The sequence below is a fragment of the Ips typographus genome, linkage group LG4, assembly GCF_016097725.1.
Source record: "Ips typographus isolate SLU linkage group LG4, UJ_Ityp_2.0, whole genome shotgun sequence".
Lineage (NCBI taxonomy): Eukaryota > Metazoa > Arthropoda > Insecta > Coleoptera > Curculionidae > Ips > Ips typographus.
The window spans coordinates 10,599,612-10,624,385 of record NC_138425.1 but is presented as its reverse complement, the minus strand read 5'-3'; the positions used below and the strand labels follow the sequence as shown (position 1 = coordinate 10,624,385).

Genomic DNA, 24,774 nt, shown 5'->3' with positions numbered 1-24,774 from the left:
ATTCAGATTTCATGCATTTTTGTGTGGGTACTGAAGCGCATGTTAACTTACTGGTAAAGACGAAAGTATTGATATAATATTGCTATTTTTCATGCATTTCATTGAACTGGCGAGTGGAATAGATTATCAAAACTTGTTTCTAGCCATTCTTGGGTCCCCGCCATGCGAATATTTCGGCCAATGGAAGGAACGTACCAATTACACAACACAAAACGATATGTTTTGAATTTTATTTATTCACCGATAATTACAAATTGATTTAAAAAAACAGAAACGTTTTGTGGAAGTAACAATGTTTAATATACAGATACTGGTTTGTGGAATTTTAAAGCTACCTGCAAAATAAATTAAATCGAATTTGAATTTGAGTGGTGCAGTGTGAAACTGGCTGGTTAATTGAAAAGTTTACCGACAGAGGGGCAATGTAAATATTTGGCATTCCTCGCATACCAAACTCACAGGTTCGACCGAAATGTCAAATTCTTTTCACAAGTTTACTGTTTAGTGTGGTACAGACTGTAAAAAAGCACAATTGGACTATACCGAGCCGAAAATAATCATTCAGGCCCTTGTTTTAGTGTAAATTAAGTGAAGGAGGCTTTCAAAAAGACGTAAGTTGATTCCACAAAATTATCTGCATTGGTGATATTGATTTTTAAGGGGTGGAAACCCCAAACTTATTTTCCTCACTTTTGGGAATTCACATTTTAATACCAGCATGTTTGGAATGTTTGGATATGTAATTACCGCTTTTGGTAACAAAAATAAAAAATAGTGTGGTTGGAATTCAGGTTTTGTACTTATTATATTCTGACAACAGGCCTTGACCAGTAAAAATGTATGATAAAACCTATTGGTAAAAAGTACAACAGCAGAGTACTTAAAGTGACTTCAATGTGGTGTTTATGAGCATTTTGTTTGTGCAATTTCTACTGACCTACTATTTTTTTTTACTGTCAATTGTTCTTGAAGAATTTCAAATATCTTTTATTGGGGTCACTGTTGACTAAATCTCAGTACCTATCAGTTTTAAACAATAATGCACACTCTTCTAAATTTGGTTGAAACTTCAAGAATTGGATTACTCATTATTTAAGCTCCATTACTAGTAAATCGAGTTGTATTTGGAATTTAGTATCCTGTTGTTAGAGTAAGAAACATCCATTATTGTTCAAGACAACTCACTCCTTTCTAACTTGTAAGTAAATTTGGTGATTAATTTTTGAACATAGGTTTACTTGAGGGTTTTTTCAGTATCCAAGAACAACAAAATTCAAGAAAAATGGTGCCTTTTGCCAGTATACAGAATAAGAATTTGACTGGCAATTCTCTAAAGTATGTCTGCAATGTACCCTTGAAATACTACCAATACCATGGACTTGTTCATAACCCTTAAATAGTTTTTTACACCACACCTCTATTTAGCTACAAGCTTTTTTGTTTCTTACATAAATACATTTATTATCTTTTTACAAGTTTGCAAGATTATTTTGCAAATTCTCAATTTCAAGGGAGGTCATAAATATGATGTAAAAGTTTTCTTTTCTGTATATTCTAGCTATTGCATTAAACTCCCATAGAGTTATTTTTTTCCAAAATCCAAATATGCCAGGTGCATGCCACACAATTTCAAATTGAATTTTGATCCCTAACTAGATTTATAGTACCTAATTTATACAATTGTTACTAGAATGGTTATTCCTACCTAATTGAATTTGAAATTTCATTGCTCCTATTCCCCCAAATGTTTTTTTTATCATAGTTTTCATACTGCATAGTATAAGATAATATGCAGTTTTATGGATCAGACTAGTACTATACTAACTCAGGTTGTGTGCATTATCAACTTAGCACACAATTTATAGTTAATTGAGTAGAATAAATAATTGTAACTTCTGCATACTTTACAAGTATAACCTTCACAAAAACTATGTATTAATGAAAAAACATGTCAAATGAATAGCACACAAGGTTTTATACTGGGTGGTCCAGGTTTTAATGAATAAACATTCCTACATTAGAGATGATGTAGCCAATATCAGATAATTTCCTTGACTGTAAGGTTTACATAACATATTTAATTGGGTCAATATTGAAGTAGATACTGTTTCTAGGTTTTACTTGAAGTTGTACACCACTGTATTATTTTATCTAAATTTAATGCAAATTGAATGGTTCTTATCAATTGAAAATGCATATCAATGCATAGGGCATTGCTCTAGTTTTGCAAATTCAGAATTGACAATTTGCAGCCAAATAAAAAAAAGAAATTAAATTTTCTCACTGACAAATTTCGATGTACTTTTACTTTTTATACCAGAAATATTTCTTCTTCCTTGGAATTCGGTGGCATTAAAGCCATTTGGTGCACCGTCGTTTGGTTTGTACAAACATCTGCACGGCACATGGTTCTGGTTCATTTCAAATTCATATTAAGCCCTGCAACTAATCTGAAACATCAATTTTTTCCTTACGACTCTGCCAACGTTCCCTAGCTTTTCGACTGCATCTGCTATTTGAAACTTTTCAACTTGTGCATACTTCATTACGTAAGCATTTAGATTGAAGTGTTGAGACGTTCTAAAGATAATGGGAATTCCTCTTGAAGCTAAAATATTTTACGGCGGTACTACAGTTTAAAGCGAATATTAAAACGTGTTGAGTTTTACGCCTCAATGCCTCAGCAATGTGACTGAAATTTGCAAGTAACAATAAACGTTTTATAAGCCATTAACTTAGGCATAAATAAGTTGATGCTTCCTGAGTGATTCGACAGCGAGACAAAATAAATTCTTGTTGTTTGCCAGCACCAGGTTTGTGTTTAATTGGATTTAAGCCTTCAAATTCGTGTTGGTTCATCGAATTGTTTATCATTTGACCTAATTTTGTGCAAGATGCTGAAATTGTACGTGTATATTTTTTTAATTGTATAGTAGTTAAAGTTAAAGCACCGATTAAAACGCACTTATACAAGTTTTATACCCGGATTCCAACTTTCTCTCTTTTTTTTATTTTTGGTGCATGATCAGGAATTATTATTAATTAACGATTGGAATGAAAATTAAAAGTGTCTAGTTAACAACTAGATTCTTAAAAATATCGTCGACATTTTTGGCACCAAGCAACTTGTATCCCAAAATGACGCGATGAGCGAAAAACCGTCTAGTAGGAACATAATAAAGGACAAATGCCAAATTCTTTATTCTGGAATGCGTGATGTGTATATTTCCATACCTATGTTTATAAATCTACATGTTTTCCTAACGTTGATATTTCGAATGTTTTCTCTATAGCATAGTGTTATTAATTCTGATCGTAAGCCGCTATTGACAGAGGTATTTCCACTATTTTAAACCCCCTATATTATTTGAACAAAATCAAGTAATTTAATCGCATGTATCGCTTAAATTGTAATGTGGATCCGGGCTAGGGAACCACATCGTTTGATAACCTTGCATTCCACTGCGGATAACTTCGTCAGTGGCGTCTTTTATTATTTGTCATAAAAATACTTTACTATAATTTACTAATTGAGAATTTCACGAGCTGTTAGAGAAAATTGCATTACTTGACATGTGCAGTCTTGTCTTAGGTCCTCTGCCTAGTCATCTGGCTTAGGATGATCCAGACACTGTTCACTGTGAAAAACAACAGTGGTTCTACCTTGGATACGACAGAAGAATCACCACTAGACGTTTTATCCAGGGCAGCTACCATGGTACGACAAGAAGGACAGCAAGTTGGTGAGTTCCATATTAAATTAATGTGCAATTTATTTCAATTTCTGCATAATAACAATTTCATGTGTTGGTGTAAACTTGTAAACGAGATGGTTTTAGGAGGAATCATCTTTGTAAGGTTTGTAAAAAAATTCATATAGGATTTTAGTCTATCAGCATTGTATGCAACTTCAAGTGAATGATTATGTTTTTAAACTGATGAAGATAAGGATAATTTGGTTTTTTAGGAATTGTAGGTACTTATTAACAGAGGTCTGATATAACTGCGATTTTTGCTAAAACGTACCGAACTGCATCAAAAGATATTTTGTCGAGGGGTAGACCGCCGATAATTTTTTGTACACCAAAATGCCTTTTTGCATACAAAATACCTTGAAATGTCTTTAAAATACCTCAGAATGTTTCTATTATTACTCAAAATGCTTCATAGTGATAATGTCTTAAAACTGCCTAAAATGACTCAAATTGCCTTGAAATACATCGAAATGTCTTTAAATTATTTAAACTGCCCTAGAATTCCTTCAAATGGGTACACATTCGTGACATTCTTAAATTTAGTTGTAAGTACCCTGGTATTGAGTTAATGATAAACCTTGATGAAATACACCCTTGAAATTAATTTTTTCTGATCAAGTTTTTAAGTTGGATAGTAGCATGTCTGCTTTTACAATTTGTACATGACTTATGACTATTGTCAAAATGTCATAAGGATTACGGATTCAATAAAAGTGACTTTCTCAGGTTACATGACAAATCTTAAAGACTCCAAAGCTTAAAATAGATTTTTTCCCGTGACTTGACGTGTTTCTAGGTTGTTAGGTGACAACGTTTTTCCAGATTTTTGACACTTGATTTGACCTTGTGCCGAAAGCTTAAAGTTGATTTTTTTAAGGTCAGGTGATTGTTTTTCCAAATTGTGACAAACAAAAAGTATTTTTTGTATGGTTGTCTGAAATTACGGGTTATATTTTGACGTTTGCACGAATCTTCTAACTGTCATAGTAACCTAGTTAGCACGGGTCAAATAAAGACACATCATTTAATAGAAACCGTTGAAAAATTGGAAATTTAAATTTAGACAGAGGTAAAATGGTAAGAACTACGTCACGTGACTTGATAATTTAATTTTTGAGCTTGCAACATTGAAAAGGCCAGTTGACATTGTCAAAAACAGTCCCGTAAACTTGGAAAATGGTAAATTAAATTTAGACAGTTGTAAAAACTTAAATTGCAAAATACACGTTACGTGGCGTTAAAAATGCAATTCTGCATGTTCTTGCAACACTGTAAAGGCCAGTTAACATCTGTCAAAAGTAATCACGTGACCTTTAAAATGTGGTTTAAAATTTAAAAATGTGGTAAATTAAATTTAGACTATTCTAGACAGTTGTAAAAGCTGAAATTGTAAGAGACACATCACGTGACTTTTAAAATGTAGTTTAAATGTTGAAAATTTGGTAAATTAAATTTAGACAGTGATAAAGGCTGAAATTGTAAAATACATGTTACGTGACGTTGATAATGCAATTATTTTGAGCTTGAAAACACTGTCAAAGCCAACTGACACCTTTCAAAAACAGTCACGTGACTTTAACATGTAATTCAAACGTTGATCATTTAATAAATTAAATTTTGACAGTTGTAAGAGCTGAAATTGTAAAATACCCGTTACTTGACGTTATTAATACAATTTTGAGCTTACAACACTGTAATAGCTAGTTGACACCTGACAAAAACAGTCACGTGACCTTAAAAATGTAGTTTAAACGTTGAAAAATTGATAAATTATTATAATAATTTGTAATAAATATTTTCAACTCAATATCATATAACAAAGATTTTACCATAATAATTACATGTGCTATGCTGTTGTGTTCAATTTCCAGTTAATTTTGTTATATTTATACCTACATTATATTGTCTACTGCAATGTATTCCTTAAAATATCGAAAAATGTCCTTTATTTTGCTCAAAGTTTCAATGAAAATATCACAAAACATTTTAAAATATACAGACAATGCTTCAAAATACTCTCAAATGCCTTATATACCTTACAGATACGTTAAAATGCCTTGTAATACCTCAAAATTTTTCGTAATAATGAAAAAGTGCCTCATAATCCCTCGAATGTGTACACCAAATACCTCGGCGATCTACCCCTCGTATTTTGTACAAAATTTAATTAGAAGCAAGTAAAATTAATAATAAACGTTTTTTTTAGTTTTAATACTTTACTGTTTTGCGATTTATTACTAAATTCTGTTTTAAGATTCAAACCAAATTTCAATTTAAAAATGTATCAGTGACTATTTCTTTTATTTAGCTCAGATTATACTGTTTTGTCTTTTATATTGATTTCAATCCAATACTGTAGCTTTCTACTCAAACTATTTGTTCAGTGCTTTCGTAAACCCAAGGACAAAAATAACTGTATTTTTCACCAGTTTATTAAAAAAACTGTTAATTTGCCAAGGCAGAAAAGTAATGAATAATTGTTAAACCGCCAATTATCCACTTGGTTTGACAGTTTTAAGGAAATTAACTCACACTTCTATTGCCATTTTTCCATTCCAATTTATACGTTTTAAGCTGGTCACAATATTGTATCGTTATTTTCGAATATTTATAGAACTTCGCATTTCAGCCAGTACACATCCTTTTAAAATTCTTGTATTCTTACGCAAACATTAATTTTCATTAGGACGTTAGGAATTCGACAGTGATTATTTTCTGTAAAGCGTTTATACGGGAACAAATGAAAGTTTAGTAAAGTATTCCAAAAAGGAATTTATGTTAAATCCATTCCACAAAAATGTTTCACGTACTTTCGACTTCCTAGACTGTTTGTACTCGGCAGTTTCACTTTACAGTCGTCTTCTTTGACCAATTTATCAATTACAGTCAAACGAAATAGCTTCTCGCTACTTCAATAACGTTAATTTGATAAAGCTATTTGGTGTACGAAATTGACCTTGTAAAACCGAGTTGCAGATTTCATTAACTTGTAACGTACGCAGACCGTGAACTCTTATTACTGTTTAATTTGCAGAATTATGGTGAACCTGACTAAAAAGCTTAGTGTTTATGTATTTAAGACAATGTCGTGTCGGTTTTTTTAAAAAAATTACATGTTTATCATGTATCGTGGTTCATAGTGTTGTATCATGTGAATGAATAATAATTTCACATCTCAGGGTTGAACATGAAACAAAGGTCAATGCTTTGATTGGTTGTAACGAAATCTTCACTACAGTCTCGTGGAATGCTTTCAACAATCGACGAAATTTCTCCGTGAAGAATGAGAAGTGCACTACCTACTACATTTCTTATAATGTGATCCACTTAATTTTATTAAACCATAGAAAGTACATTATTTATTGAAACTGGCAGTAGCGGAGATGGATATCTTCTTCGTGAGAACATTTTACACCACACACACACACATTATCAACAAATTGAAACAGCAACCATTACAAAAGTATGTAGGCCAAACCTGATAAGCTAAACGGATCTCACTTTGTAGTAGTAGAACATGTCTATAATAAATTGACTACCAACGATTGAGATGTACTTCATAGCTTGACGACTAAATGCAGCTTGTAAAATGGTAAAAAACTAAAATAATAATCGGGCTGGAGAGTCAATTAGTAAAACTTTAGGTTGAGATGTACCCACCGGAATAATAGGCACTTTAAATTCTCGTTTCGACGTGCTCTATGATTTTATGTTCAGTACTTCCTATCTGTTCCGTTTTCCGTTATGTTCATTGTTAGGCAAGACGGAATATCATTCATACAAATTAAAGAGTTCTGGTTTGTCGATTTTCAAACTGAAGATACTCTTCAAGCGTCAAAGATAAAATTATTTTGTAAATATTTTCTCAATAGCTCACCCACTTGTGGATTTAATAGTAAATTTAGGTTAAAAAGTCAGTTTACATATCGCATTCCTAAACAGTATAAGGACTGCCTCAAGCTATTATTAAGTGTATTTTATTATACATACTAATTGAACGATTTATGTGTTTGATATTTGTGTATTTCGATTGAACATTGCAACCCAAGTCGAGTTCCCAACATGGATATGTCAATATACAGTTTTGTCAATAACACTCCAAATATGGATGTTTATTGAAATTCTGTGACTTTGCCTCCGGATATCAGCAACGAATATTGATTTGGTTGACACTATAAAACTTTCAGCTATGTGATTAAATAACTTATTGCGTAAATGTGTTGGAATTAAGTAATTATAATGATTCAAATAAACTCGTTTCAAACGGTCTCAATTTACACACAAGTTATAGTTTCTCTATTTCTTTCTGAAATCTGTAAAGTTCCACGTTTTTATTCGAACTGGGCGGTACTAGTTCGACCGCATACCAAACATCCTCCTGAAAAATTCCTCCTTCACACCATCGCATCTGTCTTGAAACTGGTAGAATTTAACGAATTCAACCACAGCCAACGAGTAACCTCTGCTTGTTAGCATTCGCTGGTACGTACTGCCGGTGGTACTGGACGTTACTATAAAATTACTTTTTCAAGATTGCTACTCTTTGGTTATGTGGTATATCACTAAAGGCTGTTTATGCTCCAGTACACTTTAACGCAAATTACAAAAGTTTTGGTTTAACACAAAATCATGTTTTTAAACTGTTGATCATTACTCCCGTCCAGTTTCAATTGTAGAAAGATTGATTACACAGTGTTAAAGTGGGTTCAAGAAAATGTAAATATCATCATCATTATTGCAAATCTTCCTGTGGTATTTTAAAAAGTAATTTGGTAGGCGTTATCTGTACTCAAAGAAGCTCGTTTTGTAATTAAATGTATTACCAGTGAATCTCATCAAATTTGCGCATTGCTAAGACTAAATTTACGTACTAACCAGTACTATAAAGTTTTCAATTTAAAAAAAAAATTTGCTTGATCAACCGCAACCATCCAGACTGTTGTAATAACACTCTTGTTGTTGGAAGCAATAATTGATATTTTTTCCGAAAATTATCATATATTATGCATTGCAGAATTATTAATTCAAAATCGAAACGATGAATCGTTCAATTCTCATTATTTATGTATTAGCCTGTTGTTTTTTCCTAAAATAGACTGGACTGTGATTGAACACAATTACCAGGGATATAAACTGGGACAGCGACGTGTCAATATGGATGAATTATATTGTAATTTGTTGGTCGACAACTAGTCCAAGGATGAGTTCCAGTGATTTGCAATAAATTCGTGAATAAACGTAGTTTTACCTTCGATTTAACGAGATTTTAAATATTCTGTTAGAGATTGATTAGTTAGTGGAATTGAACAGCCGAAGTCATTTTATCACAGTTATTCCAATATTGAATCAACCGCATTTTGATACCGGTTTAATAATTTTTCTTTACATAAATGTCGTTGTGCTTTGACGGCTGTTAATAATTATTAATTCCAGTACCTACTGCACAAATATTGAATCAAATATTTTAACTGTTTTTAAGAAGAATTACATTGTTACTTTCTGCCAGTTTTAAATATTTTATTTTTAGAGAAGATTTTGGGAAATGTTACTCTAGAATACAGTATTTGCAAAAAGACACAAGATTTTTTTGTATGCGTTAGCTCACATTCCTCATTCCTTACGTCAACTGTAATAATTCTTGCTTTGACCCTCAAAAGGAAAGGTTAATAATATTGACCAACATTCTGCTTTCATATACTGTGTTAGTGTTTTTCCTTAATGCGTGTTAATGCTAGTTACTAAGCAATAATATGCACATACAAAATTTTTCAAGATACCTGTTCTACTATCTTCTCCAAACAATAAAATTAAAATTCTTGATGTACCTACATAGCCTTTTCGACTAACTTCTCACAGAATTTTCAAAAGCACGCTTTTCTGTATAACTTGTATTAAGCAATTATAAATGATATTGTCGCTTTTTATTTGCGCAACAATAATTGCTCGAATTTGACGAAACCCGGTAAACGGTCAACAATTTCGTATTGGAAACGGCGTGTTGTAAGTTTACAGCGAAACCAAGAAGAATCTCGTGCCCGCTACGTAAAAACAAAAAGCAAGGAACCGGTCAAAAAGCGCTACGCTAAGCAAATTGCACCCCTACGTCTACCTGACTTAAAGTCGTTCTGTTGATCAACTCGAAAAAACTAATTAGATATACCTGTTCTGTCTACCTGGTACGATCTTATGAATGAACGGGCCTGTTACTATATTGGAAAAGTTACAACTGGTGAATGGGCCATCCCTAGAAGTGTCAATAAAAGGTGTTAAGTGCGTTTGTAATTGTGAAGACAAGCCTGTTGACTAAAGACTCTGATAGTTAAAGTGAGTTTATAATTTCGTCCATAATGGAAATGCCTTATTTTGTGAAAGAACTACTGGAACTGTCGTTGATTATGCGTGCCAAGCGACATTGGGCTGAAGGGGAAATGGTGAAGCAAAATGGTTTTTGGCAACCTTGGCTAGATAAAGGTATATCTTCATATTGAAGAACGTTTCATTGAATTATGATTGTTAATTAAGTATCGTAAATCAGCTAATCAAATGATTTCTTGTATTCTGTAATTCAATGCAATTTAGCTTTTTCAAATCTTAGGAAATTATTTGTAAGGGTTTGCTATGTGTCATTGATAAGTCTTTTGCCCTATCCTATTACTAAATAAATTTTAACTTTTATACAAATACTCGTAAAGGAATCACTATTTTCTGTAATTGGATGTATACGTTATGATGCATCTGTTACATATTAACCAGTCGATTGTACTTGCAGATGACAACAAACCAATATCCAAGCAAACAACTAAATGGAAAAGGGATAGGAGGCGTCTTCCAGAGTATTCCCGAAAGTCAGACCCTAAAGTTCCTGAAACACTCGGCGTGGAGCCTTCTAGTCCCGAGGCCAGTATTTCTAATGGTAGTAGCCCTATGAATCCTTTAAAAGGTAAGTTTTTCCAAATAAATGTTGATTGGTGTGTCTGATTTTGTCGGTTTGTTGATCAAAAATGTTTTCTTAGGGATTTTAATGAAAAAAGACTTGGATCACATTTCATCCGGTGCGGATACGCCACTTGATATGACAGTAAGACATCGTGGTGAACCCCCATCCTACGATCAGACGATAAATAATCCCGGTTATCGATCAAGTTTCCGGACTACTGTTATAAATAACGGGGTACCACCGCCAGTAGTTAACCGGGACAAATTACCCTCAGGTGTGTATCAAATTTGCTTTTTTAGAATTGTTTAGATATCTTTAACATTGAACAAAGGTCATTGTCTGGAATAAAAGCTATTGAAATTATTAATAACTAAACAAACAGGATTATATTGAATGATTTTTTGCTCACACGCAGAGCTTTTATTGTCACTTATTGTGGTCTGGTTATTCCCACTCGATCAATATATTTTTGCAATTAACGCTCCATAATCAGCATTACGCTTTATACTTTACGATACCGTGAATTCTAGTAAACTGTCATGGTTTTTAATAGACTGATGTGCGACATGGTTGTGTATAATTCAGCTTATAAAACTATTCCGGGTCAACGATTCTTTTCGATTTTAGTGTGTGTATTTGTCCTAATTTGAATTGAATGAAAAAATTTTGCTGACAGCTGCGACTTATATCGTCCTAATGAAAGACGTTTTGCAATTCGATACAGACGGAATGTTGACATAATATTAAATGCAAACATATATAAGATTGTGACAAAATATTTTCGACATGCGATGGCAAGGTTTGTTTTGAACTTATCGCTCTGGCTGGTTTAAACTGGGGTACTTACAAAGGTAATAAGGGAACATTTATAACGAGTAACATGAGCCCTGGAAGTCGTAGAACACATTTTTTTATGAGTTGTAGTGTGTCTCAATATTAAAATGATTAACAGGTCAAATGATCTAATTATTATTTAATAATATGCTTAGTGGCTTGGAGTTTTTAATGGGTGAGGACCTTACTGTTTTAAAATGTACTGTTTCTTGCTGAGTATTTGTTTTTAGGTAATATTTATGATTAAATTGTAACGGTGGGCAATATTTTTTTTTATAAAACATTGAGTATCAAGGAAAATGGCACCATTTTGCATAATATTGGATATAAACGCTGCTTGCCATTTAGGTAAACTTATTTTGCCTGAACCAAGTGCATATTTGTAGTCTTATAAGATCCGTTACAGCTAAAAAAATTTAAGAATGAAACCTCTATAATCCTATTTTAGCAACATTGCAATAAATTCCACATTCGGCATTTATAACTAGACTAATAGAGGGATCTAAAATTTTGATAGCGGTAATAAAATTTGATAGTTATCCTTAATAGCGTGACCTTTTTTGCTAGTTACAGACCGATTTAAGATTTACATTTATTGTAGTTTTCAGACGCCTTGCAGAATAAATTACTTATTTTAATACCTATTAAAATTTGTATCCTCTAGAGTAGGATTAGATTGTCTTGAAACATTATTAACAAGTAATCATGATTTGTGGTGCAGTTTCTTCAATTTTTAACACAAAACAATGTCAGTTTCCTAATCAGTTACGTACTTTTAGGATTCTCCATGTGTGATACCGTGATAGAGGAACATTTCCGACGATCTTTAGGCCAGGACTATAACGCCATCTTTAGCAACGGAAATAACACAACGGATAAAGAAAAAGAACCTACTCCAAGATCTTCACCAACGGTAAGAACCGTATTACAGTTAGTTTTCACCCCAATATAATAACTTTTTTTGAACCACCGTAATTAAATTAGTTAAAAAGCAGGTTTGTAATGAAGCAGTGACCGTTTGAGGTAACAAACGAAACAGGTGCAAATTTAATTATCCAGCTGTAAATTGTGTTTTTTTTTTAGTATAGAACAAAGTAAGGTAAAAAAACTAGATAGGATATTTTTGAAACCACCAAATAACCCCGATTTGCGTTGATCCTCTTTTACAGTAGTAGTGGTCTAAGAGATCTTTGGTTTACGTAAATAAATGGAAGGTTTATCAAAAATTAAAATAGATTTCTGGAATGAACGAGCCATTTCACAAAATTACTTCGTCAAGCTTGAAAACATCGAATTTGCTACGCTTCCTTTTGATTCGAGGGCAATTCACCAAATATCTAACAAAACTTCAAGCTCGGACTGACATCCATTCAAATTAAATTAACTTCTTACATGTCAAGGACACTTCTTGGCAAAAAACAATGTTTTTAGGTTCAACAAACAACATTGTGGATATATCAGTATTTTTGCTCAACAAAATATTGTGCAATTACTTGTTTTTTATTTAAGGATTTGGAAGAGTACCTTAGGTTAAATTATTTTTTAAAAAATTCCAAGTGTTTTATGACAATTCCAGTTCCACTCAAACCCTCTGGTACCTGGTACAATATTTTATATATTTGATTTGTTTTATATTTTTTTTATTTGTGTGACGGGGTTGCTTAAGTACCTTAAAGTGTACCTGGAAGGTATTCACCAACTTGCTTATTTTAAATGGAACATTCTGTATATTACATTTTTGAATACTTCTGACACTTCTAAGTATGTTTCACTTCACGATATTCAATAGTTTTCTCTTCTTAAGAGTCAAATAGCATGCTTGCAGTCACGTGACCACATTTACGACTAAAAGGAATTTGTGTAGGTCACGTGACTCTTGTTGTAACTTTTGTGCCTTTACAAGTTTAAAATAAAATCCTTGCGGTCACATGATTATATTAAAGGTCAAAATGTTGTTCTATAGGTCACCTGATCATTAATTAAAATCTAAAAAAATTTTTTGTAGGTCATGTGACTGTTTCCAATTATCAAATTCAGTTACGTGACTATTTTCAGGAAAGTCACTTGACTCTTCTTACTTAGTAAGAAGTTCCAGTGTCAAAATAGCATCATTAAGGTCACGTTACCATTTTTACGACTGAAAGGGGGCCCAAAAAATTGGACACGTGCTTGTTTTCACCTGTCAAATTCACGTACAAAGGTCACGTGACTATTTCAGTTTTAATTTAATTTTTTTCATTTATGCCAATTTTTAATTCCATACACAGTTATGGAAAGCCAATTCGGCTAGTACATTAATTTGTAGTGGTTCTGTCTTTTTTAATTTTTATACCTGTACACTGTTTTTGTTTTTTTTTTAAATTGATAATTCAACAATAAAAACACCAAATAATAATATTGAATTACTTTTTTCAGCCATCTCAAATCTTAGACGATGCCGGTCTTAGTGTGGACGATCACTTTGCTAAAGCGCTAGGAGACACGTGGAAGCAACTGAACCAAAAAGAAGAACATAAAAACAGAGACAAAGAAAACAGTCTGGTGTCTGCAAAGAACTGAGTTTCATTGGTGCGGTGTTAGTTTGCACATTATATCCTATTAATTCGGTGCACTATATTTAAACGACCTCCTAAACTAGATCTTAAGTTTATATTTATATTTACATAATATCTCTCTGTCTGTTTGTATAATATGTATTGTGCTATGAGTGTACTTATCAAGCACACAAAATTTGGGTAAGTCATATAATGTATAGTAGTTTTTGTTAGGGCTATTAGTACTGTGTATTATATTATTATTTTGGACACGTAAGCTGTGCATGGAAAACAGCTGCCGAATGTGATTTCGAATATTACCTTTTAGTTAATTTTATGACAAACTGAAGATTGTTTGAAATTTTGGTAATTAAATTTTTATCAAAATATCAGATGGTTTTCCGTGTAATTATTCCAAATATTTTGTAATTTTTGCAACTACGTTGTAAATAAGGTTTTAGTTTTAGGGTGTTTATATTTTTCCAAATTAATTTCTGCGTGTGTATGTCTATGAAGTTATACGATTATTAATGGAACCCTACAAATCAGTGGGGTCAGTGTTGTAAATATTGCTATAAACCTTCTGTCAGGATAAATTAAATTCAAAATAGTACATTTGGGTTGTTTTATTTTGCAATTGGATGTTCATCTCCAGGGAAATTACTACGAAAAAAATAATTTATTGGGTTGTGGTAAGTTGTGGGAAATAACTAAAAATAGTATTGGTTAAGTTGAGCTGCATTTTATCGTAGAGAGTCTTTTAAACATTGAACCAAAGAGAATATACATTACTTATGCAACCACGCATCTACAAGTGAATGTCAGAAACGTAGTACTCGTTTCTCATTATTTTATCTTGACAGGCTGTGAAGAGAAATTTAAATCAGAGCTATTTAAGAGTTTTTTTCTGTATTGTCAAATTGACTATACTTAAATATGATTGCATCCATGTTTTCCTGATATCAAAATCTGATAGTTATCATGGCAAATACCATTTACACTTTTGCAAAACTAAACAGACAATTATTGTGAAATCTCTGCAAAAGAAGATATTAACAATAATATGGAAGTAGGATAATTAGAAGACAATCGAACAAATTGAGCAGCAATCAACAATATCAAATGCGAGAAAAAGATCTATAGTGGCTTTAAATCGGTCGATCATGGCTGCCGCGAAAACTGACTGTCAATCTGTCATTTGGGATAGGTACAGGGTCCCACATAACAAATAATAGTATATTACACACCGAGGTGGGAAGAGTTTCATTACTGTCGAGAGATTAGTTAGATAGCCGAGACGCGAAGCGTCGAGGTTTAGCTAGGATCTCGAGACAGGAATGAAACTTCCTACCAAGGTTTGTATACTATTTTATTTACAACCATCATATCTAGAATATTACATTTAACAAAAAACTACCAAGCAGGCATTTTTCTCAGAATAATCAATCAGGTATATTGTTACCGTAGCTATGTGGTAAACAACTCACCAATATAAATAAATGTCAGAAAAAGTTAGATCGATATTCATTTCCGGATTAATAAATTGAGAAAAATGTCCTCCGGTGAAGCATTGACGTGTACCCCACCAGAAATACGACAGAAAAAAATACAAAAATTTTGGTTGAGATTCCAGATTCCAAAACACAGACAAAATTCATACAAGTAGATAATTTCTCATTACTGATCCAATATGGGTGAAGATCGTTCGAGACTACATAAATTTGAGAGAAAACATAGAAATCGATAGACTTTTTGTTCAGCTTAGACGAGGAATAGCAAGAAATCAACCAATTGGGCACAATACAATAGCTAATTATTCCCAAAAAATTGCTACTTTTTTGAATTTAGAGAACTCGAAAGGCTTTACAGGCCACGCTCTAAGAAGAACCGCCGCTACGTTACTTGCCAACAGTGGAGCAAATGTACTCCAATTAAAAAGGCTGGGAGGATGGAAATCTAGTACTGTGGCAGAAGGTTATGTGGATAGCTCAATGGAGAATAAAACCAAAACTGCCGTTATGCTGTCCCAACGTGCCATGTCTTCTGAAGCTGTTGCAAGTAGTTCACAAACCTCAGTCATTCAGCAGCAAATTAATTTGTCGACCAAAGAGACAACTGTTGGAGACGCCAGTGCTGGTACTGGCCTAAATATTTCTATAAACACTTATAATAATTCAAATGTAACCATTAATTTCAATAAGTAGTTTGTTTTAGTTTAGATCATGTTAATTTTAGTATTGTAATGTATTATAGGCATTATAACCCTTAGAATGCATACAATTCGAGTTGTAATCCAGGACAATTTATTATTTGCGAACTGAATATCGATCCGACTTTATCTGACATTAAAAAAATTTGATTCAATCATCATTTTTTTTTTTCAAAAATATTAACAATCACACAATTTTAGAGGGCGGGAAATGAGGGCGGGAAGTAGAGGTGCGCAATATAATACTTCCTAACCTTCAATGACGTTAGTAATGACAGCATTACATATATGGTTGTAAATAAAGAATATTTATGTGAAAAATACATGCCAGGCATATGACTTATTAACCGCGTATAAATTTGAGAATATACCTCTGGCTGCTGTTCAAATTTAACTTTTTAAATATTCCAATAAGTAGGTATATGCCAGGGGTATGTCTGAGAAGTGAAAATTGGTCTCTATAGTATGGTATGTTATAAATTGAAAAAAAAAACAATTTTGAAATTTCCGCCTACATCAATGTTATTTTTAGATTCCTGAGAAACATGCCTGGCACATGAACTAAAGGGACAAAGTAATATGCCAGGCACGTATTGGAAATATACTTTCATATACTGGGCACATTTCTGGCATATATTTTAGAATATACCCCTGAAAGTAACTGCCAGGCATACAATTTTGCTATGTGGGGTGTTATAAAAATTCGTTTTTTACATATACTTATATCCGAAACCTTATGGTCTACCATTATATGATCGTATGGTACATTCTTCTGTGATATGTCTAATGGTTTGGATCTCTCCGCAATCACAGAGAGGAGATGTTTCCTAGACCAGAAGACTTCCTGATGGCGCCCCCAAAGTCGGTAGACTACGTAAGTAGACTAGATGTTCGTTTGTAACCTTTGGAAATACGTTTTATACTATTTTATGTTCTATGTTGTATTGAAATTCTATATTCTAGTAATGTTTTACATTTTTGAAGTTCTCTTTTAATGTGTGTAATAGCCATACGATAAGTAAATAAATAAATAAATAATCCGAAACCTTATATTGTACAAAAAACAGCTTTATAAGCATTTTCTACTCATAATATGTTTTGTGCGTTTTTTTCCTTTAGTCATAATTGGTAAAGGTTTCAAAAGGGTAGTGGGTGTTTTTCTTCCTAACTTGTACGCTACTGGAAAAAGAACGGTTTTAAGACGGCTTATTTGAACCGCCAATGTTTTCTACACAAAAAAAAGTATTCCTGGTCATAAAGCTGCAAAGTCAATCGATCTATGGTGGTCAATCGTTTTTGAGAACCATCAACTTTTATGTTGAAAAACGTGGTCAATTTTTTGAAATGTTATTTAAACGCTGAAAAAAGTAACAGTAACCTGTATCTTAAAATGCACCATTTTAGAGGGTAAGCTAGTAGAAACTTTTTTCATATTTTTGAACAAGCTACCATAAGCTAAAGTCTTCCGCATATAATATGCTACATCCTGTACAAAGATCTTTTCCAATTTCAAACAAGCTAACAAACTTTTAGTTGCTCAAAGAAAATTAAATATAGTATCACGTTTCAGCAGTGCCTTCCACAAGTCCCCAGAGTAATCAAATAATAAAGGTTTATAAACTTGGTCATTTCATTAAAAATGACCAAGAATGCTGGCAACTACCAATGGAATAAAAACAGCCGGTAATTCCTATACCTAACATCAGGGTCCATTATTAAGAGAGCATTTTAAACCGGTAAATTCCGACTATGTCCTATTCGTTTTAAACGGGGTTGCGTCTTGCATGGGGTGAAGTGATTCCCCTTGAGCCCTTATGCAATAATACAAGGGCCACAGGGCCTATACAACCGCGTAGTTGTGAGTCACCGTACCAAAGAGCGCGATCAATTGGAAATTGGCGGTTGTTGTTTTCTTTTGTGTGTTGTCAACATGTTTTTTGGTAATAACGGTTTTTAAAATCCAATTTTAAAAATTTTAGCCAAAATATTTAAGGTAAGGTTTGTTTTGTTGTTTGTTGTAATGTGGTAATTATGCGTGTGCTTTATATGGCTTTTGCCGGACGTAGTGTTCCTGAAAAGGGCACAGAGACACGGTTTTTACGTTGGAATTTTTATAGAGTGTAATAGAAGCATACACTCATAAACTTCAGGTAAATGGTATTTTTATTACTATTTGCATGCTGGAATTCGCATCAGAATGTTCCTGATGTAGTGGTGTAGGTCGTATAGCCAGGATGTTACTAAAATGTTAAATTACAAAGGGGTTTTTCCTTTATCTGCGTCATTTTCAGTATTAACTTTTTTGTAATTGTATTTAATTGACTTTTAAAAGTAATTAACATTGATGTATGACAATTCGTCATTCACTATCACTATAAAAATTTCCACAAATAAACGTAAATTTTACATTTATGTTCCATAAAGTATTTTCAATATTCTTTTATCTTATCTTCCATTGATTTTGGCTTCTTATAAGTAGAATTATCTCATGTATATCAAAACTGAACCATTGAGAAGTTTAACTGGTTTTAAAATTGCAGTTTATTGTAATGTCCTTTGGATTTAATGTTAAACCGGCGAACTTAATTGCATGTTTTTTTTAATGTCCAATGTTCAGGGCAAACTTCATTGACTACATATTTGTACGCAGTTATCTTGTGCAGAAGATTAATCTTTTCGTTTTCTTTTAAGCCACTATCATTCCATTAATCGTGTATTTGTAATTGGATTATATTTATGTATGTGTAGTGTGAATATTTCAATTAACATCCTTGCCTGTAATGGGTATTACCCACCTTAAAAAGTTGTTTAGTAAATCACAAAGTAACTTTTTCTATGGATTGAACCATAAACTTCACAGTACAGGCCAAGTCGCAAATAATTTAGCATTGAAGCGACGGGTAAATTCCCACAAGAATAAAACGTGCATAGCATAAGTGAAGTAAAAAAGGTCGTTCAAGGAAATCTGCCAAGCATATAAGAAAAATAATACCTTCCCAAACTATTGAATTTCATGCAGGTACCTACTTCAGAATGGTACTCGAGTATTCGCATATTACTTAATTATTCTTTTGAACCCCGTGCCGCAATTTTTATACGTAGCGGGTCACTATACTCTTTTGTTTGTCAACAAGAAAAAAATGTCAAATTTTTAGTTTGTGCTTTAATAAAAAATGAAAAACTAACTGAACTGGAAAACTATATTTATTATTTTTCCGTGTACTATAAACAGGTTAATACAGATTTCATGGTATTCTTAACAGACTATATTTATAATTTAATATTCCATTCTAAATTAGCATGTAAAATTCCTTTGGAGTAGATTGGGATTAATGACCAATAAATAAAACAGTACCTAAAATTAAAATCGAACTACATCGATTAAAAAATCGTCAAAAATCGATTTAATAACCATCATAACTTTTTCTACCCAGAATCTAAGTGAAATTCAGGGACAGTTCAGTATGTGTCAGTTATTAATTCACTAAACTTCTGTTACGTAAACTTTACCATGGTCATGTATTCAGAACTTTCTGCCACTCTCAGAAATTCTGTAGAGTTCGAGTTTAGAATCCCAAATTCCCTTTCTCCTTTCTATTGTCTTGTCCATTAATGTTTTCACATGCAAGTAATTAAATTTTAATAGGATATTTGCAATTTATTAGAACCTTTCAATGAAAGTCACTAATGCAACAGTGCTTTGCTAAATAACTGAATGTCAAATCCGCTTCATATAATAAAAAAAAATGCGATGCGGTCGCAAATTTGATACCCGGTGTAATTTAATCTAACCAAATACAACAAAAAATAACAACAAAAAGAATAGGAAGGAAATGTAGAGTGGTGGGTAATGCCAACTACACTGAAAAAAATATTTCAACTAATCATAAAGTAAAACAAGTAATGAATAGTTTTTTCATCAATTTATATGAATTCTTAATGAAAGAAACACCTTAATTTATAACCCTATTTGTGACTTACAGTAAATAGATATATTTTTTTGTTCTACTTTTTTATTAAAGGACTCACACTTTTCCTTCATATGACAGTCAGTGTTTAGGTATTTTTCTTTGTGTAGACCCTTCTCAACTTACCTTCATCACCTCAGTGGTTTTCTGTAGCCGGTTGTAAGGGAATATCTATTTTGTGTTTAAGAACCAAGTGTGACAACTAAACTATACTTAAGTAATTCCTCTTTGGTCTGTAGTTGTAGTAGTATTATTTTGTGGGAATAACACCTATAACAAAAATCAGCGACTTTGGCTTTGAGCACTGTTTTTTAATGGTGCCATGAGTGTATTTGGTTCTAGCACCATTAACAAATGGTACTTAGACCACTGATTTCAACTCAGCAATGCGGGATTTCTCTAAATCTAGGTAAGTAGCTAACAATATTTGCTAGTGCTTTTCTAAACGTTGTTTTATTTTGTATTATTTATTTTTACTATAATATGCGCGTTCATTTTTTAATCACTGTTGTTTAGTATGCACCTTGCATAGGAATTATTCGAACATGCATTGCCATGATGTGTCGCAAAATTAAATATATACAATGTCTTTTGTAATAGAATCGGTGTTCGCATATTCGATTACAATAACCCATTAACCCATATATTTAAAAATAATATTTATTTTTTGTAGAATCTATGAGTGTAAATATGTGTTAACTTAGTGGTGCCAATCTATTGTTAGACTACTAGTTTTATGTGCTACGATTAAATTGTAACCCAAACGTTAGTAAATAGTAATTTAACAAAAAAATCGACTAACTTTCTATTAACTACTTGTATGTTTACTTCCAGTAGCTAATTAAAGTTAAACACTAATATTCCACTACAACTTAAACATAAGCTCATTCGTTACTTTTAATTGAGGTTGGGTCCTAGACAGTTTTTGTGGTAAATGATGGTAAATTACTAACAAATTTAGAAGTCTTAATTATAATATGTGCAGTTACTTTTAAATATTCAATTTTGTGAATTATTGGCAGTGAAACCAGTAAATTCATATTGTCATATACTCATTAATGAACACAAAGTGTGTCATTTTCTAAATCTAGAGTACTTACAGTTTAAAGAAAATTTATTTAGAATATATGTACAGGATGGTTCACGTAAAATGACTTGCGTATTGTCTTAAAGTCAGTAGATTTTAAATAAGGCAAAACAGAAAATGTATAGTAAGAAAGTAAATAAGATAATTAGTAGAAAATAGAAGTATTTTAAATAAGGCAGGTATAAGGCAAAATGGGTATTTTTTTAAATAAAAATTGCATTTTTATGAGGATTTTCACTTGTTAGACAAATTTGAACATTTTTATTACCAGACTATTTTTGAGAGACTATTTTGAAAGTTTGGACTTTATTACATTGACTAATTAAGCTTTTAGTGTAGGTATTTTGGTTAGTAAGAATAATAGACTATTTTTCTAATTATTGTTGCCTTAATCGATTTGAAAACACTTTGTATCGCCTAGACTAGTTTATGTACTTTTAATTATAAAATTACTCAAATACCTATTTAACAACGTTTATGTGTAGCCACGAGACAGTCCGATGTTTTTTTTAATTTTTAATTATAATTTAGTTGTAATGTTTTAATTGTACAACATAACAGCCAGATTTTAATTAGTTAGTTTAATATAAGTTGTTTTTTATTAATATGATTGTAAATTCAATTATATTGAATGTCCTTTTTGGATTAAAGATTTTTTTATATCTGATTTTTGACTATTTGTACAAATTACTTCTTTATTTCCTTATCTGGTGTAACCTTGCGATGATTGTATAATATTGACATTACTTTATTTGATTGTGACAATGTCAACGGAGTTAAAGTGTGCTTACAAGGTGTCCCATGGCAATTAGCGTCAATCTCAGACACTTCAACCACACTACATTACTGATACGGTTTGTCTTTGTACAAAATATCTGGGTCACTGACATGAATTTTGTCAAAAAAAGTTAAATTTCATATTAAATAGTTTTACAGTATTTTAGGGCCAAATTTACACAAATAAGCAAGAATAAATAAGAAACCAAAACTAAATTTGTCAACGTCAAATATAGTGTTCTTTTACCACTTGGATTCTCTTGACAGAAGTTTTAATGGCCTTAAATTCATCTGATAAATCGACTAATTTGCTGGTAAAGTGCAAAGTTTTTCGCTGACATCATTATAATAAAATATCTCTTGAAAATGGTGAAAAACTATTCTAGTATAAGACTGATAAAAGCATTTATTCTTTCTAAGAACAAAAAGTACTAGTGCTATTTAATGTATAAGTTTTTATTTACATTTTTTTACACAAATTGTATTAACTAGTATTAAGTAGGGGCCTTGACAGTGACTGCTAATTGTTGATGTCCACGTGATAATTACATTTAATTTAGTAAATTTTGTCTTTAATTATTCCATAAAACTGCCTAGTTGTGTTTGTATTACATTAACTGTAGGTTGTTTACCAAATTAGTTAATTAGACAAAAAATTAGTTTTCGATTTGCAACCAACTTTAGAGAAAATACAGGGTGATAAAAGTTTATTGGTCCATTTACACCATGTGTATCTTGTCCGCGAAGTAGACAATTCCAACCTCTAAAACCAGAAAAAAACTACCCCAAAAAGCCAATCGAAGTGGAAGTAAATTTTGATTGCAGCAAGACGGCGCACAGTACAAACGCAAGCTGTTTGCACATAACATGGTTCAATGCTTTACTCCACGAGCATGCGGCTTTCTGGTCACGTGACCCACGTGAGAGTATATTCATTCTTAAATTTATTACGATTCCATGCTGCCGGTGTTCCGGGCCGTAAACTATAGTTTCTGCCTTCGTTCTTTACGAAATTTTTCCGTGTATATTATGAATTCTACTTTGATTTATTTATTGTTGTTGTGAATTGCCGCGGTGTTTCTATAGTGATTCCGTGTCTGTGATTGAAGATACTTAATTTATTTATAAATACGTTACGTAAGTAGATAAATGTGGGATTTGTTGCGAGAATTGCTTCCTTGCTAATAATGCTATTAGTAGATATTCCGACTATAGTGCCGACCGGACCGGATCGAGACAAATCGTACTACGATACCCCAAATTAATTGATAAAGTGACGTGCGTCCGCACTTTACTATATACAGGGTGTACTTGTAAAGTTGTTCAATCCCTTCAACCGAACAAAAAAATTGAAATAGGTTCATTGTATAGAATTTAAAATTGTATCAACCTTGCTACAAAAAAAAAGTAAGAAGCAGTTGACCTTTAAGGCACAGAAATCAGATACTCCATCAACAAAACGGAAATCTGAAAACTTGTTCTCTAATTGCAATGGCAGGGTTAACTAACTTAACCACCAATTATTTTAAAACTCACTACATATACAAGGTGAATTTTAATTGTAAAACATTTTATTGATATAAATTTTGAAAAAAATTGTCTTTCAAATTCTGGGTCATCCAGTATATGTCACCCATCCCCGTTAAAATGTTATTACATGAACGATTCTTAACAAAAAATTAGTTCATCTTGTTATCTTCTTGCCTTTTTCCTACTTGCTGTTTTAGAACATTTAAATGTGCTTTTAAATTGTATAATTTAAATAGCATTAAAATCCTTGACCAATCCTGTTTGAGTCAAGGTTAACTGACCAAAAATAACCTTTGTGTTAAATAAAAAAGGAATATTTTTCTGTTCATTAAGTGACAAACTGGATGGCTACAAGAATTGACTCTCAAGCCAGATTTAAATTGCTGTAATGCTTTATTATTTAGTTATTTTATTATTTATTTCTTGTAGATTTTATTGTTGAAGTCGTTTAACTGTTGATTTGTTGTTTTGACATATTATTGTACATCGGTAATCGGAACCAAACATGGATATCAATTTAATAAAATTAACATTATGTCAAATTCTTCAAGACAAAACAATTATAAAAGGGAAATAAATAACATGATTTTAATCTTAAACTCAACCTACCTGCAAAACCCCTATTTTTGCCATGTTGCATATTTAGCCTAACAACTTTTTTTTTCTTTATTTTTATCAAAAAAAAAACTGATTAAACAGGTGCTTAATAAGTAAATTTATTTTAGAGTTCATATATAGCAGACAGGTGTTAATCATTGTTACTTGACTTTGATGTTAAAACTTATACTTGTATTACAAAACAGTGTTAATATGTTATTATTTAGATTTGTCATTAAAACAACATTGTGATAAGTAGGTAGGTTCGATCACCTTCAAATTGCTTTATTGTTTATGACTATTCAACGTTATTATCCCAAGTTGTAGTGTCGTTTTAAATATAGGAGATTAATATTGAAACAATATATTTTATAAGGAAAACTATTACGTATTCTTTTTCTTTGTCAAAAATTGCATTTTTCAATATTTTTCCATTATGCGAATACTTGCGCTTGTATGTATCCAAATGCTAAACCACAAAGGTTTGTGTATTATTACATTCTTTTCTACCTTATAACCTGAGGAAGGATAACTTTATTTTTCAAC

The 24,774-nt window shown here is 32.0% G+C and overlaps 1 protein-coding gene and 1 long non-coding RNA gene across 3 annotated transcripts; both read left to right on the top strand.

Annotated features, from left to right (window-relative positions):
• The first annotated feature begins 440 nt into the window (after positions 1–440).
• Tgi (Tondu-domain-containing Growth Inhibitor) lies at positions 441–14,675 on the top strand. 2 transcript variants are annotated; one of them, XM_081978873.1, is made up of 6 exons: positions 441–611; positions 3,593–3,743; positions 10,525–10,695; positions 10,769–10,966; positions 12,306–12,439; positions 13,942–14,675. In XM_081978873.1, exons 2-6 carry the CDS (start codon positions 3,620–3,622, stop codon positions 14,083–14,085), a joined length of 771 nt encoding a protein of 256 aa, XP_081834999.1. In that variant the 5' UTR covers positions 441–611; positions 3,593–3,619; the 3' UTR covers positions 14,086–14,675. The 2 variants fall into 2 exon arrangements, with proteins under 2 accessions (XP_081834999.1, XP_081835000.1); XM_081978874.1 differs by lacking the exons at positions 441–611; positions 3,593–3,743 and adding an exon at positions 9,781–10,226.
• A 6,663-nt stretch (positions 14,676–21,338) lies between these two features.
• LOC145727443 (uncharacterized) lies at positions 21,339–24,611 on the top strand. The gene is made up of 2 exons (XR_014177886.1): positions 21,339–23,238; positions 23,299–24,611. It is a non-coding gene; the product is annotated as an uncharacterized LOC145727443 (long non-coding RNA).
• The last annotated feature ends 163 nt before the right edge of the window (positions 24,612–24,774 follow it).

Bases quoted from the DNA above. Each gene is read 5' to 3' on its own strand.
- Tgi (XM_081978873.1), top strand. From the start codon at position 3,620: ATGATCCAGACACTGTTCACTGTGAAAAACAACAGTGGTTCTACCTTG. The intron at 3,744-10,524 runs GTGAGTTCCATA...TTGTACTTGCAG, and splicing joins ACAAGAAGGACAGCAAGTTG to ATGACAACAAACCAATATCC. The intron at 10,967-12,305 runs GTGTGTATCAAA...ACGTACTTTTAG, and splicing joins CCGGGACAAATTACCCTCAG to GATTCTCCATGTGTGATACC.